Raw genomic sequence first — 16,819 nt, 5'->3', positions numbered from 1 at the left:
GAGACTCACCACACTTCAGGCGAGATGGGGCCTTCATGAATAATCTCAGCCGGTACGGGAATTGAACCCACGCTCTTAGCGTTGCTCTGCATCATTAACCAGCCAACTGAGCTAGTCCGAGCCCCAACATACATAACAGTATCATTTCTGTCACTGCTGAAATTCCACAGAAGCAAGAACCCTCAGTTGAATTTTAAAAAAAATATTTTAAAACAAATGGGAGATTTGCATTTTAATTGTTCCCGGGAACTGAACAATCACTAAAGAGGAAAGGGGTGACAAGAACTGTTGTGTAGCTCACGCTACACTGATTTAGGATTTCCATGGATTACCTTTCGGGATTAAATTATGCCTGCAATAGGTGCAGACCCAGTCTAACATTGTAATGGTGCAGGAGGGGGTATTTCTGCGGCTTTGTGACCCAGTGGTAGCACCCATACTGCTGGACCAGAAGCTCCTGGTTCGAGTCCAACATGAGGACTTGTTGGCCATGGAGAGAGCGTTCAACACGGTTCAAAGAGTTGATAATCAGCTCGGAAATCCTTCCACCACTTCCCCCATTATTCCCCAAAAGGTAGAAAAACAGTATGGATGGGAAGATATGCAAGAGAGAGGGGGTATTTCTGACATTCTGCCTCACTTTTCCACTCGTCAGCCTATTAGGACCTAAAACCTGCCCGTTGGGGTTTAAACTGGAATTACTGCAAAGGTTCCAGGTGTAGTCCAATGATGAATGGGAAATAACGGCAAACTTTCAGTATATTTCCTGCAAAGGATCTTCATTCCTCAGACCGTCTGGCAACTGCACTCAGAGACACAATTGCAGACAGACTCCTTAATCTTGCAGCTAGATGCCTGTTTGTGTTCACCCCACAGCCAACTTCATTCCAACGCAGGGTCATGATGGGGAATGTAACCAGACCTGCTGAAAATAATCTGGCTCTAAAATGAATTCTGATATTTTCCAACTTTCATTTCCCCATAGTTTTTTTAGCGATGATATCAGGCTTACACAATTCATAGATTCAATTGCACATAACGGCACATTTTGAGAACAGTGGGTATCAGTCCGCTCAACCACATGAAGGATACACAGCAAACCTTTTTTCCAAAATATCTTCAATGCATTCACATTAGGTATTAAAACCACCACCTGCCTCTTCCCGAAAAGTAGATTTGAACTCTTGACCTCTACCTATAATGCTCCATCATCACCCCTCCCCCATCTTTACATTCTTGGTCATGCCTAGACTTGTCCTTTTCCTTCTACCTTGGAATTGTCCAGCCTATAAGGAAGAAGGCTGGGGGTGTGATGAACACCCCCAAATCACTGGTTGGAAAATTCAGAGGTCGCCATAAATGAAGGTGTGTCAGGAAATGCAGTTTTCGCATCTATAAAGGCAGTGTGGATGCAATATGAATTGACAGATATTTTCATTCTCTGGTATGACCTGTTCTGTCACCACACGCTGCTCCATTGATAACTGACAAGGTAGAAAAATATGAGATTTGAGGCTGCCCAGAAGATTTAATTCCCAAAAAAGCTGCCGCGACCTCTCATTTGGTTTCATAAGATGCAGCACGAAAGGTTTACATGTTATCTTGCGAAGTAATGGAAAGCATGGGCCCAGATCTTCCAATCAGCAGCAATGTTGCAAGTATTGCCGCTGTTGCGAAGATGGAACTGTCCATTTTCAGCTGAGACTTTCGATCCTGGCTGAAACAGAAATAGGACAACGCAGATCCTCCAGGGTATGCCCAGTGAGCAGAGGAGAATGGAACTAAGGGCCCTTTGAACCTTCTGTATGGTACTACCACATACAAGTAAGTTGTAAAACGTCTCAAATTTTTTAATGAACGAGTGTGAGTAGTGAATGGATGAGTGGGCGGGCGCGGGAGCGGGCGGGCGCAAGAGGGGGCAGGCACAGGTGCGAAAGGGGGCGGGGTGGGGGCGAGCAGGGGCAGGAGGGAGCAGGGGCGGGAGGGAACAGGAGCGGGCGAGCGCGGGGGCGGGCGATGGGGGGGCGGGCGGGCGACGGGCGATGGGGGGGGCGGGCAACGGGACGGTGGGCGGGCGACGGGGGGGCAGGCGGGTGACTGGGGGGCGGGCGGGCGACTGGGGGGGGTCGGGCGATGGGGGGGATCGGGCGATGGGATCGGGCGACGGTCGGGCGACGGGGGGGTGGGCGAAGTAGGAGGCAAGCGACCGGGGGGGGGCGAAGGGGGGGGGGGGGGCAGGCACCGGGGGGGAGGGGGGGCGGGCGAAGGCAGGGGCGGGCGGGCGACAGCAGGGGGGGGGGGGTCGGGCGGGTGGTCGTGGGGGCGGGCAAAGTGGGGGGGCAAGCGACGGGGGGCGGGGGGCGGGTGAAGGGGGGGCAGGCACCGGGGGGGCGGGCGAAGGCAGGGGCGGGCGGGCGACGGGGAGGGAGGGGGGGGGCAATGGGGGGCGGGCAACGGGGGGGGCGGGCAACGGGATGCAACGGGGGGGCGGGCGACGGGGGGCGGGCGACGGGGGGGGGGGCGACGGGGGGGGGGGGGGTCGGGCGACATGGGGGGGCGCACGGCCAGGGCGTGCGGGCCAGAGCGGGGGCGCGGGCCAGAGCGGGGGCGGCGGCCAGAGCGGGGGCGGGGGCCAGAGCGGGGGCGGGGGCCAGAGCGGGTGCGCGGGCCAGAGCGGGGGCGCGGGCCAGAGCGGGGGCGCGGGCCAGAGCGGGCATGTGAGAGGGTAGTCATGATGGGTGGACAGACAGATCAGGGGATGTGGTCGGATCAGTGGGGCAGTCGGGTCGGTGGTGTGGGTGCAATTGGGGGCGTTGGTTGTGATGCTCTATTCAGTTACACTGGCAAATCATCATGTTAGACAGATATTAACCAGCATTACATTTCCAGGGCAGTATCCAGGTAGGCTCTGTGTATCTGGCTCAAGTCTCTGACACTCAGTTCAGTGTCGGAGATTTTCAAGGAGGGTCCCACGGAGTGCAAATCATCCCATCAGAAGTTTAGATTTTTCAGGCAATCACACCATGCACCAGGACTTCCTCAAGATACTGCTGCTTAAAACAGACTTCAATCCAGATATTGCTGCTCTCGATATCAGAAGATTTGGGCCATGGTTTTAAAATGTAATTGTATTTCCTATTCAGTTTACTATTTTGACTTCCAAGTTAAATATCTGTTTAACTTGGCAATACAACATCTGCTTTCTCGGCTATGCAGAGGCACTGAACTGTAATCAAGCCCCTGAGCACAGTCATGGAGAGAAAGTAGGAGCAAGAATCATCCTTAAGCGCTTCTTTGCAACTGTAGATGGTGCATAGTTCGGGTGGAGAAAAATACACTCAAAAATGAAAATCCTGTTTAATTTTTTAGGATATAATTTTTTCAGAAATCTGCTGCCAGACTAATTGAATAGAAGACATAGAACAGCTAAAGAATGGATAACTAGCTTAACTTTGGATTACACATAAAATAACATTAAGTATGACCAAAACTATTACCATTCACCGTTGAAAAAAACTACAATAATTTTCACGGGATCAAATGCATTGTAAATAATTGTTGTAAATATTTAAACGCATGAATGTATTGATTTTTATGGTGTGTTTCAATACCAGGTCAAGGACGCCACCTGTTGTCTGTTGACGCCCATATCCCAAACTATTTATTCGTACGGATTAAATGTGCCCACATCAGTCTTTATGCCTTGTTCCCACTGGTCTATTCTAATCTATATTCATATCATTGTAACTGACTAGTACATTATGCTCAAAGCAACAGTCAGATTTAGCCAGCAATTTCAAGGAAATTGAATCCAGTGGGTCATCAGCAAAAGAGTAATGAATAGTGAGTGCGGGATGTCACTAATGGAAAAAAAATCAGAACAGAAGGGAAAAACTATTCTGTCAACAGAAAAAAATAAAGAATAAGCCATTGATTGAAGCATGGACAGAAAGGCTTAAAAGGAAAATTCATAGAATCTAACAGAACTTTGTAGTTTATTTAGTTTATCTTATTTATTAGTCATAAGTAGGCTTACATTAACACTGCAATGAAGTTACTGTGAAAATCCCCTAGTTGCCACACTCCAGTGCGTGTTCGGGTACTGAGGGAGAATTTAAGCTGGCTGATGCATCTAACTAGCACGTCTTTCAGACTGTGGGAAGAAACCGGAGCACCCAGAGGAAACCCACGCACATACAGGGAGAACATGCAGACTCTGCACAGACAGTAACCCAAGCCTGGAGATTGGTTGGAGATTATAACATTATAACTTGCTTAAAAAGTTCATGATGTTGGTTGCTGTCTGAATTTGAAGATGCACAAAGCATTAAGAAATGATTCATTCAAGTATTTAAAAGAAGAGTTCCAGAGGTGTGTAACATAAATCAAGATCATCAATGGAATAGACATACTGAAAACCACAGATCATCATGGATAGACCCAAGTTTTTAAGGTTATGTAAAATCTGAGTTCACAACTAAGATGACGCCAGAGCAAGACGACTTCTTGCGAGCTGTCTCCAGCATACTCTCTAATTCGATCTTTTACTCTCGTTCTATGCTTTTCACTATATTCTGCACCCTCTCCTTTCCTTCTCCCCTAAGTACTCTATGAATGGTATGGTAATAATATATCAAATCAAACAGCAAGTTTGTGCCTTCCATATCTTGAGAAAATACTGATGTAGGGAAATTTAGACATTGGCTGCAAGAGTGAAAGCCTTCGTCTTTCTTAAATGTGTTTAAACTGGAGAGATTAGAGCGGAACTGTGAAATGTCATGCTGGGGTTTGCCCAATTTCCATGAAATTGATACCACTAAGCATTTGTCCATAAATCTTCTCGAAAGTGTTTCCAATACTTACAAGTAAAAATTTGCATCTTTGAGGCAGTTTTAATCTGTGCTTCATTCATCTTCTTAGAGAAGTAAATCAATTTGAAAAATTCTTCGTTGAACAAACTGTTTAATTGCATGTTGGAAGGAGCTGGATTGATGGGCTGAACAGCCCTGTTTCATTCCATTATTGCTTATACTTCAAATTTAGAATGATAAAAATGTTTGGACAGCACACAAATTATTAAGGAGATTGCACTATCACAGAAAATCTAATAAGCGCAGGAGAATCAATAATTTATGTACTCAAAGCAGACATCTTGCTTCCAGAATCAGTTGGCGTTCCACAGTGATTTTTGAGGTTAAACATTTTAACACAGAAGCATTCTACAGTAACCATACCTACATAAACTATCACTTGGAATTAATGTAACATTGCAATAACTGTTGCAGATTTGCAAAAATACATGTGCCAGTTTGTTGTCCCACCTTGAGTTTGTGTGTGCGAGCAGCCACTCCACTGGCTTGGATCATGGCGATGAAGATAGGCACATCACCGAGAGGGCTCCCCTTGCCCCCTGCTATGCTAATTCCCAGCGCATCATTTGGTCCCTGTGATAAAGATAAATAAGCCTGTTAATAATTGTACAAAACAATACTTCGAACAGAAAAACAAAATCAACCAGTAATTATTTATAAAAATACATTGAAGCCTAGGCTAGTTTGTCTAAAAACTTTCTCTGTCTTCCTTTAAACTTTGGTCATCCCTGGTTTACAGTGCCAGTGGAAGCCCATTATAAAAACAACAGGCTTAAAGTTTAAATGACCACCGCAATGAATTCCAAGGTCTAATAACCCCTAGCAAGAGAAAATAAATTAAAATATGAGGAAAGATAGAAATTGCTGATAATACACAGTGGGTGAGTTACCATCTGTAAAGAGAGGATATAGGATGAATTTCAGCTTTAGAAGTGCCAACTGAAAAGTCGGTGTCAGCTGAAAGATAAGCAAGAGCATCAAGTAGGATCGATGGAAGAAAAGCCACAAAGAGAGCAAAGAGTTCAACCAGAGGGAGGAAGTGAAGGAATTACCAGCACAATTCACTTCTGTAAATCACCTGATTTTCCCCAACTCACTTTATTAGTTGCTGAAACCTTTATGCACACCCATGACAACTCCAGGCTTGATTACCACAATGCTCTCCTTGGAGGCCACCACTCTATAAACTCTAGCTCCAAAATCTACTGCTTGTATCCTATCTCACACCAAGTCTCATGAGCCCATCATGACTGTTTAGACTAATCAACCTGTTTCCAATTCCTCAAAGTTAAATCTTGTGCCTTTGACTTTTTACCTTCCCATGGTTCCAACGCTCTCTCTCCCCAAAGCCTTCTCCAACCCTACAATTGCCCTTTCCCCACTGATGAATCTTCAATGCTCCGATTCCTAGTTCTTGCCCAAATTCCCTTGTCTTCACTTTAGGATTGGTGGTAATTCCTTCAGCTGTCTATTCCTCACTTACTGGTAATCCATTCTTAATCTACTCTATCATTCTATTTCCTTGAAGATCACCCTTAAATCACATCTCTTTGAATTGAACTTTGACCACTCTTGCTAATCTCTCCCTTGGTTCAGTCCCTCTATTCCCCTTATTTTATATCTAAAAGAAATCGTTACTTTTTATGACTATGAATTGTTGCCTGCATACTATAAAAAATAATTAATAAATTGTACTCACCCTTGTTATTTCCACAGTTCTCAGCCCTGTATCTGAACCTAAAAGATTCAAAACAAGACCAAACTCATTATTAGATGGCATTGGTCACATTTTATTGATTGGCAGCAATAGTAAAATAAATTGTATTTTTCCAAATGTTGAAAAACTACAAAAACAGCATTAAACATTGTGCTGAACAGGAAGGTTATAATTCCAAACTTTTATAATGCCTGGGTATTACTGTTGTGCAACATTTGAAGTTTATTTATTAGTGTCACAAGTAGGCTTACATTAACACTGCAATTAAGTTATTGTGAAAATCCCTAAGTTGCCACACTCTGGCACCTGTTCGGGTACACTGAGGGAGAATTTAGCATGGCCAATGCACCTAACCAGCGCATCTTTTGGACTATGGGAGGAAACAGGAGCACCCGTAGGAATCCCACACAGACAGGGGAGAACGTGCAAACTCCACACAGACAGTGACACAAGCCGGGGATCAAACCCGGGTCCCTGACACTGTGAAAAACTACAAAAATGTGACCACGGTGCCACCACTTTGCCCTTTATTGCAATTGCATTATCTTTCTTGCAGATGTTAAAGTATTTTTCTGGCTACTGCAGAGCAGAGAATAAGCAGACCTCATTCATGATAGTTTAAATGTTGAAGCAATACCATGCTATTAAAAATGTATCTATTTTTACCCACCCATTTTCTACTCTCTTCTCTTCTTTTGAAGATCTTCATTAATGCATGAATAAATGCACTATTAAATCATATTAATCTTTACAGGAGAGCTCAATCCTGCTTCTCCTTCCATTAGTGGCTGTTATTTAGTGATAAATGGGAATAGTTGATTTCCTCCTCCTGAGACTTGGTGAACTAAGGGCAATGAAAGCAATTATGGTGCTGTGCTAACCCAAGTTGATCAAATTTCTTAGCACAAACATGGATTTAATCTGGCATCTTCCTGGTATTTATGATTCAGCGATTCAATGGATAAATTCACCAAGTTACTGGAGCAACCAAATACTTTCATTGTTGCAGCTTAAACGGTGGCGTGCATTGTGTGATAATATAATCAGGGCCTAGTTTTAAGGCTGATTAAATTGGATATCCTAAATTAAAGAATTGGGCATATTAAAATCAAACAGTCAAACCGCGAGCAGGCCAATTGTACAAATACACAAACATGTCTGGGCCTGACTCATCAATCACCCATCAAAGGTCGTTGCACTCTACTGATACTTAGCAGGAGATCATTGCAGCCCATTGAAATATACCGGCCTATTGTTAGAAGCCCAGATCGGGCCAGACTTTCTGTCACCGAGAATTCCTGCAGTTAGCTTATCTGATAACAGGTTACATGTAAGCAACAGCATGGAGATGGACACCTGGGGGGCGGGCCCTGGTGTCCTGTCAGGCACACATCAAGAAACTCACTGGGTATTGGAACCCCCTCCTGGGACCTCATTGGTTGGAAGCCAGAGAAGTTTCTGGAAAGGCAAGCAGGCAGGGGGATAAAGGGACACATTTCAGACACACCAGGAGCGAAGACTCGACGAAGGAGCGACCATGACCATCTGGAAGACTGACCAGAGAAGGAAGGAAGGAAGAAGCTGCCATCGAGATTCACCTTCGTGACGACAGACCAGAAGGACTCAGAGAATTGAGCCTGCAGTTTAACCAAACCATCTTTGCGGGTAGTATACTTGAATCTGGGGATCCCCTTATTTTATGTGGGTAATTTAAGGGTTAATAGTGTTATTATTAATAAACTTGTTGAACCTTTACTTGTGTTTGTCCTTTGCCCATCTTGCAAATAAGGACACCGGGGTAAAACCTTAGAGTAAGCAAACTGGTCGAAAGTATCTGAGAATGAACAGGTAGAACATTTGGCACCCCAGACGGTCCTTCGTTAAGAAGTGATACGTTGCTCCGAAGTCGAACCTTCAACCCAGTATTCTCAACACTCCGTCTGAGCCTGAATTAAGAGGGCAGGTTGCCCCACGTGATGGTCAGTCTTAAGTGAGTGAAGGACTAATACAGATTCGACCAGTAAATTGGTCCATAAACCCAGTGTCCGTAAAACAAGGTGGACAAACTGTGTAGTTAGAACTAGAACAGTCTAGGGAATTTGGGTAAAATCTACGGGAGGGAATTTAGTGAAAACCGGGCCCCTACCCCGATCCCTTACCTATACTCAAGTGACGAATCCTAAAAGGAAATAATTATGGCCAGTCATGCTGAATGGGAGGAAGTTCTCCGTTTATCTTTGAACCATAAGTGGCCCAAATGGGTACAGTGGGGTAACGCCCCGAAACCGGATCTGGGATCCGAGGGAGAGAATTGTTGGAATCATGCCCATAAGGAAATGGGTAAAAGGGCTCCCAAGCTTAGGAAGGCGATTGCGATTGCTAGTTGTCTCGAACAGCTCCTTGGTAGAGAAGCAGAGGTTATCCAGGTTAAACGGGACAGAGAAGCCCAGGTAACCCAACTAAAGCAGGATTTAATGAGCGCTACCACGCGCGTACAACAATTGGAAGCAGAGGTAGGCACAGGAGAGGAAAGGAACCAAATTAATATGATACACATGAGCCAGTTCCAGGCTCAATGTGATAAAGCCTACCAAAAGGCACAGCGTGCTGTCAGTGAGAGAGAGGCTGCACTGCAACAGGTAGAGGAAGTTAAACGTAAATGCAGCGACCTGCAGGCTGCAGTAAAAGTTTTGCACCAAGCAGGAAAAGAAAATACAGCCCGCGCAACAGACCACTCCAAATGCCTGCGCGAGATTGAAGATTTAAAATCACAACTGGCCATAAACAGGGGTGTAATGTGTGCATACACGACCGAAACAGCGGATAGTGACCCAGGGGTAGAGTGGGGGGATTTAGAAGAGGATGCCTGCCATTATGCAACAGCTAGTGCCACTGCCGACTGAGGACCCCCACCTCCCTTCCCGGTAATGGAACCAATGGCACCACCTAATCCAGCCCCCATCTCGGAAAACTCAGTCTCAGCTCCTGGTCCTATTACCATCCCAATAAGCCCATTTACTAATCCGGTTCCTGTACCGATGAATCCAGTCACCACCCGATGACAGGATGGACAGAACCACAATGTGACTTATGTAACTCCATACACCATGACACAGCTCACTGACATAGCTAAAGCGATTGGAGTATTTGAACCCTCCGGGGATCCACATGCTCTCTTTGACCAGGTCACCCAATATCATGTTTTAAACGGCCTAGACGAGGCAGGAGAGGTTAAACTTATTCTGTTATGTTTAAGTCCTGCCATCCGTTCCGCCCTACCTGAACCCCAGAACGTGGCCGGGGGAACCCTACCAGAAATGAAGGCAGCTGTTCTGGCCGCCATAGGCTACAATAGGGATGAGCCGGTACAAGGATTAAACAACTGCCAACAAAAGAGAAGGGAACACCCGACAGCCTATGCTGGCCGACTATGGAACCAATTTGTTGCGGTTTTTGGCCAATTAAATCGAATCCAATTAAATGCACACCACCGGTCCACATGGATCCGGACCCTGATAGCACACGCCACTGAGGGGAGTCGGAAAGCCTGTGAGAATTTTGACCCTGATGATAATACACATACAGAAGCCTGGGCCATCCGCAAAATGACTCGCGTGTGGGATCGGGAAGTCAGACAAACAGACACCCCAAAGCCCATAAAACACGGAATGATGAACCCGATCCACACAGACCTGGCCCCGGTTTGGCGTAACGAAGGGGGAGGTGGAAACAGGGGACAGGGAAACTCACCCCCATATACCCCTGCCAATCATCGGTACATAAGACTGCAGCCCCACGCAGAACCCCAATATATTCCCAACCCCAGGTACAGGGAACAAAATAAAACCAATCCCAGATATGCACCCCCACAAGCACAGTGTTATAACTGCAGGCAACCCAACCATTTTGCCCGGGACTGTAGGGCACCACCAAATTTCAGGGGACCTGCAAACCCCGCACACCCATACACCCCTGCTCATCACCGACACAGGGAACCACAAGGCCGCACAGGACATAGGCCCAACCCCCGAAACCGAGAACGATACAGAGCTGAGCCTAGAGGCCCACGCCCACAAGCGCAGTGTTATATCTGTGGGCAACTCAACCATTTTGCCCGGGACTGTAGGGCATCACCCAACTACCCCACACGACCATCTCAGTGGTTCCCCGACGATGGACCCCGACCCATGCCCCTCGAAGGACCGGCCCGACAAGCCACTATAACCCCCACCCACTACCCCCAGGACCAGCACACGAACCTACGGTTCCCGCCTCAATTTACAGGGCTTCAGGAATAAAACCCTAACCCAGGGGACCGCAACCAAAAGGATGGGGCACCCCTCAAACCTTACCCCCTATCGCGCCCCTGGTACCAGGAATCCCAGAACTGTTTGACCCGACACTCACTACCAAAGGTGGTAATGCAGTGGGTATCTGGCAGCCAAAGCCCACCCGCGTCGGTTCCCTCCACTAAGAAAGAATCAGGACATCACAGTCTAGATTGTAAATAGCTTTATCCGTCCACTCCACGTATCACCCAATTGAAAAGGGTTTCTTATCTGCCTACATTATACTGCGCCATAATCTTCTGACACACCACAGTTTGGTTGTGGGATGAAGAATCTAATGTCATACTGTGCCATAGTCCTCCAACAACAAGGACACCTGCCACATACCCAACATTTTATTTTCATGCTCTGCAAACTCCTTACCCCACTCAACCCCATTAAACCCTGATTGCCGACCAACTCTTCGTATGACACTATTGGGCCTTTATTATTCATTTACTTATTTCTTTGTTTTTTTTTAAAAAAAGGGGAGACATACGGCATTCTTGTAAAGAAAATGAAAAGAGAATCAGGTATTAATAAGAATTAACAGGTCTACCTTGATCTCCCCCAGAATGAACTACATACTTCTCTGCTATCCGGGACTCCTTGTCTCAGACTGAAGCACAGACACCACATCAACCAAAGACCAGAAGATCAGCCTACAATACCCCGGATATATGTGGCCCACCCCACCAGATGCAGGCAAATGTGAGGACGGCATCCTATGGATACACCCCAATAAGAGTATCACCTATGGGTGTAATAACCAAAGAGTGGTGTGCAGGAAAGATAATGGGAGCTCTGATTACTGCTCCCTAAGGATGACCCTCACTAGTGATTAGTGGGCGTACACTAACCATGGGTGCATGGAGCTAGCCTGTCTAGCCCATGGTCCAGAAAAAGGACTGGAATTAGGAAAGAAGTGCCCCGGTAAGGTTATTCAGAACGAGTATATTTACTATGAAATTAAGAATGGGTTAAGACCAACTGTTAGCACACCCATCCCCACTTGTCCCGAAACCACCCCAGGGCCCCAAAATGGATTGATACTAAAATATACAGGGAAAATGGTATTCAACAACACACACTACGAATTGGTACCAGTAGTGGTAGATTTAGCTGGAACACAATTACCAGACTGGTGTCCCTCCCCACTTAGAAAATTGTACCTCCACTTGACCCAGAGGCTGCTAAGCCAAAAGACTGGGACACACGCGGGGGAAGAGACACCCAGGTCAAAGGGGTGCAAGAGGAGGGAAATCCTGTATGATCTGGCGACTGCGTACGGAGGAGGGGTATCCACCATTAATGCACTGGATCTGGCTGATTTGGATAATAAGCTCAGAGTCCTAACCCGTCAAGTTAAACAGACCTTGGACAGCTTAAATGAAAATGCTCGGCAAGATGCCAAAGGAGATTTGGCTGAGAACAGGGCTAGTAGCCTTATGGTTACTGTACTAGAAGGCCATGCCCAAACTATTAATCAGATCGCCCGAGAGAGGGTGGAAGATGATGCCAGGCAACAGAACCGAACCCTATGTAGCATCTATGGACAATGGATGGTCGAACAGTTAAGAGGGAATCTCGACCAAGTTAGCAGGGGGAACGTTCCGTCCTGGATCAGTGATGAACAGATTGAACACCTGTACCGGGGAAAAAGACACCTCAATGTCACTAACTGCCAATTACGGCAACTGACCAAGGTCTGGTCTAACGATAGTTGTAGAGGAACCCTGGGGACTGCACTAGGAATGGTGTTGGGGATCCCAGTAATTTTAAAAGATAAGGTCGGGTTGAGACTTTTTGAAGCCGAAAATATAGGGATCATTAAAGGAGGGATGTGGATGGCATACCACAGGACTCTACCGCATGTGGTTGAGAAAGGAGGGAAGCTCATAGGCACCAGTCTGGAGAAATGTGAACATACTGCCCATATCCGGTGTATGAAAATGAACATGCCCTGTGTGGATTTAGAACATGATGTGGAGATGCCGGCGTTGGACTGGGGTGAACACAGTAAGAGTTTTAACAACACCAGGTTAAAGTCCAACAGGTTTATTTGGTAGCAAATACCATTAGCTTTTGGAATGCTGCTCCTTCGTCAGATGGAGTGGAAATGTGCACATTTCCACTCCATCTGACGAAAGAGCAGCGCTCCGAAAGCTAATGGTATTTGCTACCAAATAAACCTGTTGGACTTTAACCTGGTGTTGTTAAAACTCTTATTGGATTCAGAACAACCACTGAGCTAAATGGTACATTGGAAATTCGAAATTTGGAAAGGGATGTCACCCGGGTGGCTGACGGGCGGAGGGAGAATATTGTATTACAACCTCGCTAGAAAATTACCAGTATGGGGCAGTCATTTGTGACATCCACAACACTACCTTTTGCATTAAACAACAGATTCCCGCGAGGATAGGATTAATTGAGATGGTAAACATACACAGAAGAGAGAAAACACTAATAAATGCTAGCGAGAAATTGAGACAAAGCTTGGGAGACTATTTTGAAAAATTTGATACATAGAAATCATAGAAACCCTACAGTGCAGAAGGAGGCCATTCGGCCCATCGAGTCTGCACCGACCACAATCCCACCCAGGCCCTACCCCCACATATTTACCCACTAATCCCTCTAACCTACACATCTCAGGACTCTAAGGGGCAATTTTTAACCTGGCCAATCAACCTAACTCGCACATCTTTGGACTGTGGGAGGAAACCGGAGCACCCGGAGGAAACCCACGCAGACACGAGGAGAATGTGCAAACTCCACACAGACAGTGACCCGAGCCGGGAATCGAACCCGGGACCCTGGAGCTGTGAAGCAGCAGTGCTAACCACTGTGCTACCGTGCCGGGATACTGGGATAACACTTCTCCCCGAGAAACTTCAACAAATTCGGACACAATTGATCACAGCACACAAGACCTTTGTCAAAGTGGTACAACAAACAAGGGAAATAGAAAAGAACATTAGTGAAATTAGAGTCACTACATGGTGGGAGGACCTCTGGGATTGGGGTTCAAATGTCCAAATTCACCCATGGGTCCTCATTCTATCACACCTGGCCATAATAGGAATCCTACTTATGGCAGTGTACCTAACCATCCTCACATTTAAATTCGCCCAATGGAAGAAGGAATTTCTGCAAAACTTGGACTCGGCAAGGGCCATCCGACATCGGGAGAGGCTCTACAATCAAGAGCCTTGATACTCTCCCATCTATATTTAATATGTATAGTCACTTGTCCTTTTGTACTGTTTATTGATTTGTTTTGTATATACCCGATTGATGTATTGTTTCTTATCGTTTTTAAAAATTATTTTACTTCATTTAAATTTGTTGGTACTATGGTGGGTTAGGGATGATACTATCAACCCCAGATTCGGGGTACTTGCTTGTTGAGATGGTTTGGTAAGAATTGTGTGATCCGGTTCGCTGACGCTCACTGGATCAAGAGGAGGGAATGTGGTAATATAATCAGGGCCTAGTTTTAAGGCTGATTAAATTGGATATCCTAAATTAAAGGATTGGGCATATTAAAATCAAACAGTCAAACCTCGGGCAGACCAATTGTACAAATACACAAACATGTCTGAGCTTGACCCATCAATCACCCATCAAAGGTTGTTGCACTCTACTGATACTTAGCAGGAGATCATTGCACCCCATTGAAATGCACCGGCCTATTGTTAGAAGCCCGGGCCAGACATTCTGTCACCGAGAATTCCTGCAGTCAGCTTATCTGATAATAGGTTGCATGTAAGCAACAGCATGGAGATGGACACCTGGCAGACATCAAGAAACCCACTGGGTATTGGAACCCCCTCCTGGGACCTCATTGGCCGGAAGCCAGAGAAGTCTCTGAAAAGGCAAGCAGGCAGGGGGATAAAGGGACACATTTCAGACACACCAGGAGTGAAGACCCGACTAAGGAGGCGACCTTGACCATCCGGAAGACTGACAGAGAAGGAAGGGAGGAAGAAGCTGCCATTGAGATTCACCTTCGTGACGACAGACCAGAGGGACTCGGAGAACCGAGCCTGCAGTTTAACCAAACCATCTTAGCAGGTAGTATACTTGAATCTGGGGTATCCCCTTGTTTTATGTGGGTAATTTAAGGGTTAATAGTGTTATTATTAATAAACTTGTTGAACCTTTACTTGTGTTTGTCCTTTGTCCATCTTGCAAATAAGGACACGGGCTAAAACCTTAGAGTCAGCAAACTGGTCGAAAGTATCTGAGAATTAACAGGTACAACCATTGCATTTAGTTTAGCTGATCCACGATAAATCTGATTGACTGTTGCATATGAAAGGCAGCAGGCTAGAGTTCAGTTGGGAATATCTGAAGATGAATGCTTATTGTGAATCTCTGCTAGATTACACTGAGAGATATTCGTACAGAACTTTACCTCAGAAGAACACACAATGAAATAGAGTCAAGATATTGGCCTGGGTCTTCCAAGGAACTGTAATCATCATCAGATCATTGCTCCCTTGAGCTTTCCTTCTCTTCCCTGCAACTGCACATTTATTCTGCACGGGTCTTCTGAGCTCAGCTTTACCAGAAACGCAGAATCTAATGTATCTCTGAGAACTCCGTCACAGTGTTGTAGAATTGGAGGGGGGTATGGGTGCAGGATTTGCCCCCTTTTTATGGCACGAGCTGGCGTATAGTAAGTTTAAAGGTCGGGTGTGAATGTTAATGAATGAATGAATGAGAAAATCGGTGTGGTGTTGATGGGAAAGTAGGTGACAGGGGGAGTGCGAGGTGGCCAGGGTTGGGGGATGGGGAGATGTGGGGGAGGGAGGGGGGTGTGTGCACCAGGGAGGGGGATACAGGATGGCCAGGGAAGGGGCACAGGATGGCCGGAAGGGAGGGGAGCTACTAGGTGGCTAGGGGGTGGTGGTGGTGGCTGGCAGTAGAGTGGCAGACGGGTAGGGTGGTAGTCAGGTGGGGTGGCAAATGAGTAGGGTGGCAGAAGAATGAGTGGGTAGGGTAGTTGATCAGGGGATAGTTGAGTCGGGGGGGTAGTCATGTCCATTTGGGGGATGGAGCCAGCTGTTTGGGGAGGTAGTGTGGTTGAGATAGGTACTCTAGTTGAGTTGGCACAGTGGTCACAGGTTCGGGGAGGTGGTAGGCAGAGGGGTACTCAGGAGCTCAAGGGAGGAGTCAGGTTTTGGGGGGTAGTCAGGTATTAAAGGATAGTTGAACGGGGAGGAGGGAAGGGGGAGTCACAGTGTGAGTGATTAGGGGTCAGTTGTGTCCTTACACAAGAGTTAGACTAGGTTTTTTCCATCTAACACTTCCTGGGTAACTATTCAGACAATTAAATCAGAACCGGCTAAAGTCTCCAACTCTAGATCAGAGGAGGAGACATTCTTGGAGGGTTCCGGAGACTAGGAGAATTTTCCCATCAAACTTCCCAGACAATTCTCACAGAAGTCAATACATCAGGACTTCTGTGGGGTCCCAATGTGCATTATTGATCATACATCCGGTTTCAGGCAATCCAGAGACTGGAAAATTTAGGCCATTTTGTTGAATGATTGTCACTGAATGGTTTTATTCTTTTTTAATGTTTAAGTCATCCCTTTCAAATTAACTGCACACGTTTGTACAATTACATTTATAGCTGCACTCTTAAAGCGAATTCCTGTCCATATTCCTCGAGTGTTTGTGGAATTCAGTTACTGCTTAAGAATTGAACAAGAGTACAAACATTAAAGTAACAATACAGAAGATCTGGACCTTTACTTTCTACTTAATGTTTAAGTTTATAGTGGATTATACGAAAGAACCATTGGGGTCACTGTCACTTTCATCATGTTGGTGGTTAACTGGCGGAGTGGATTATCCACCCGTTCTAGAACCCACTCAGATGGTCAAGG

The 16,819-nt window shown here is 46.1% G+C and overlaps 1 protein-coding gene across 1 annotated transcript in view; it reads right to left on the bottom strand.

Annotated features, from left to right (window-relative positions):
* patj (PATJ crumbs cell polarity complex component) overlaps positions 1-16,819 on the bottom strand; it is a 364,256-nt gene that overhangs the window by 26,237 nt on the left and 321,200 nt on the right. The window contains exons 43-44 of the mRNA XM_078218535.1: positions 6,571-6,608; positions 5,322-5,444 (exon numbers count right to left, since the gene is read on the bottom strand). Coding sequence (XP_078074661.1) covers positions 5,322-5,444; positions 6,571-6,608 — 161 coding nt within the window. The remainder of the gene's footprint in view (positions 1-5,321; positions 5,445-6,570; positions 6,609-16,819) is intronic.

The sequence above is a fragment of the Mustelus asterias genome, chromosome 8, assembly GCF_964213995.1.
Source record: "Mustelus asterias chromosome 8, sMusAst1.hap1.1, whole genome shotgun sequence".
Lineage (NCBI taxonomy): Eukaryota > Metazoa > Chordata > Chondrichthyes > Carcharhiniformes > Triakidae > Mustelus > Mustelus asterias.
Note: the sequence above shows the minus strand (reverse complement) of the source record. Positions and strands in the feature narration are given on the sequence as shown.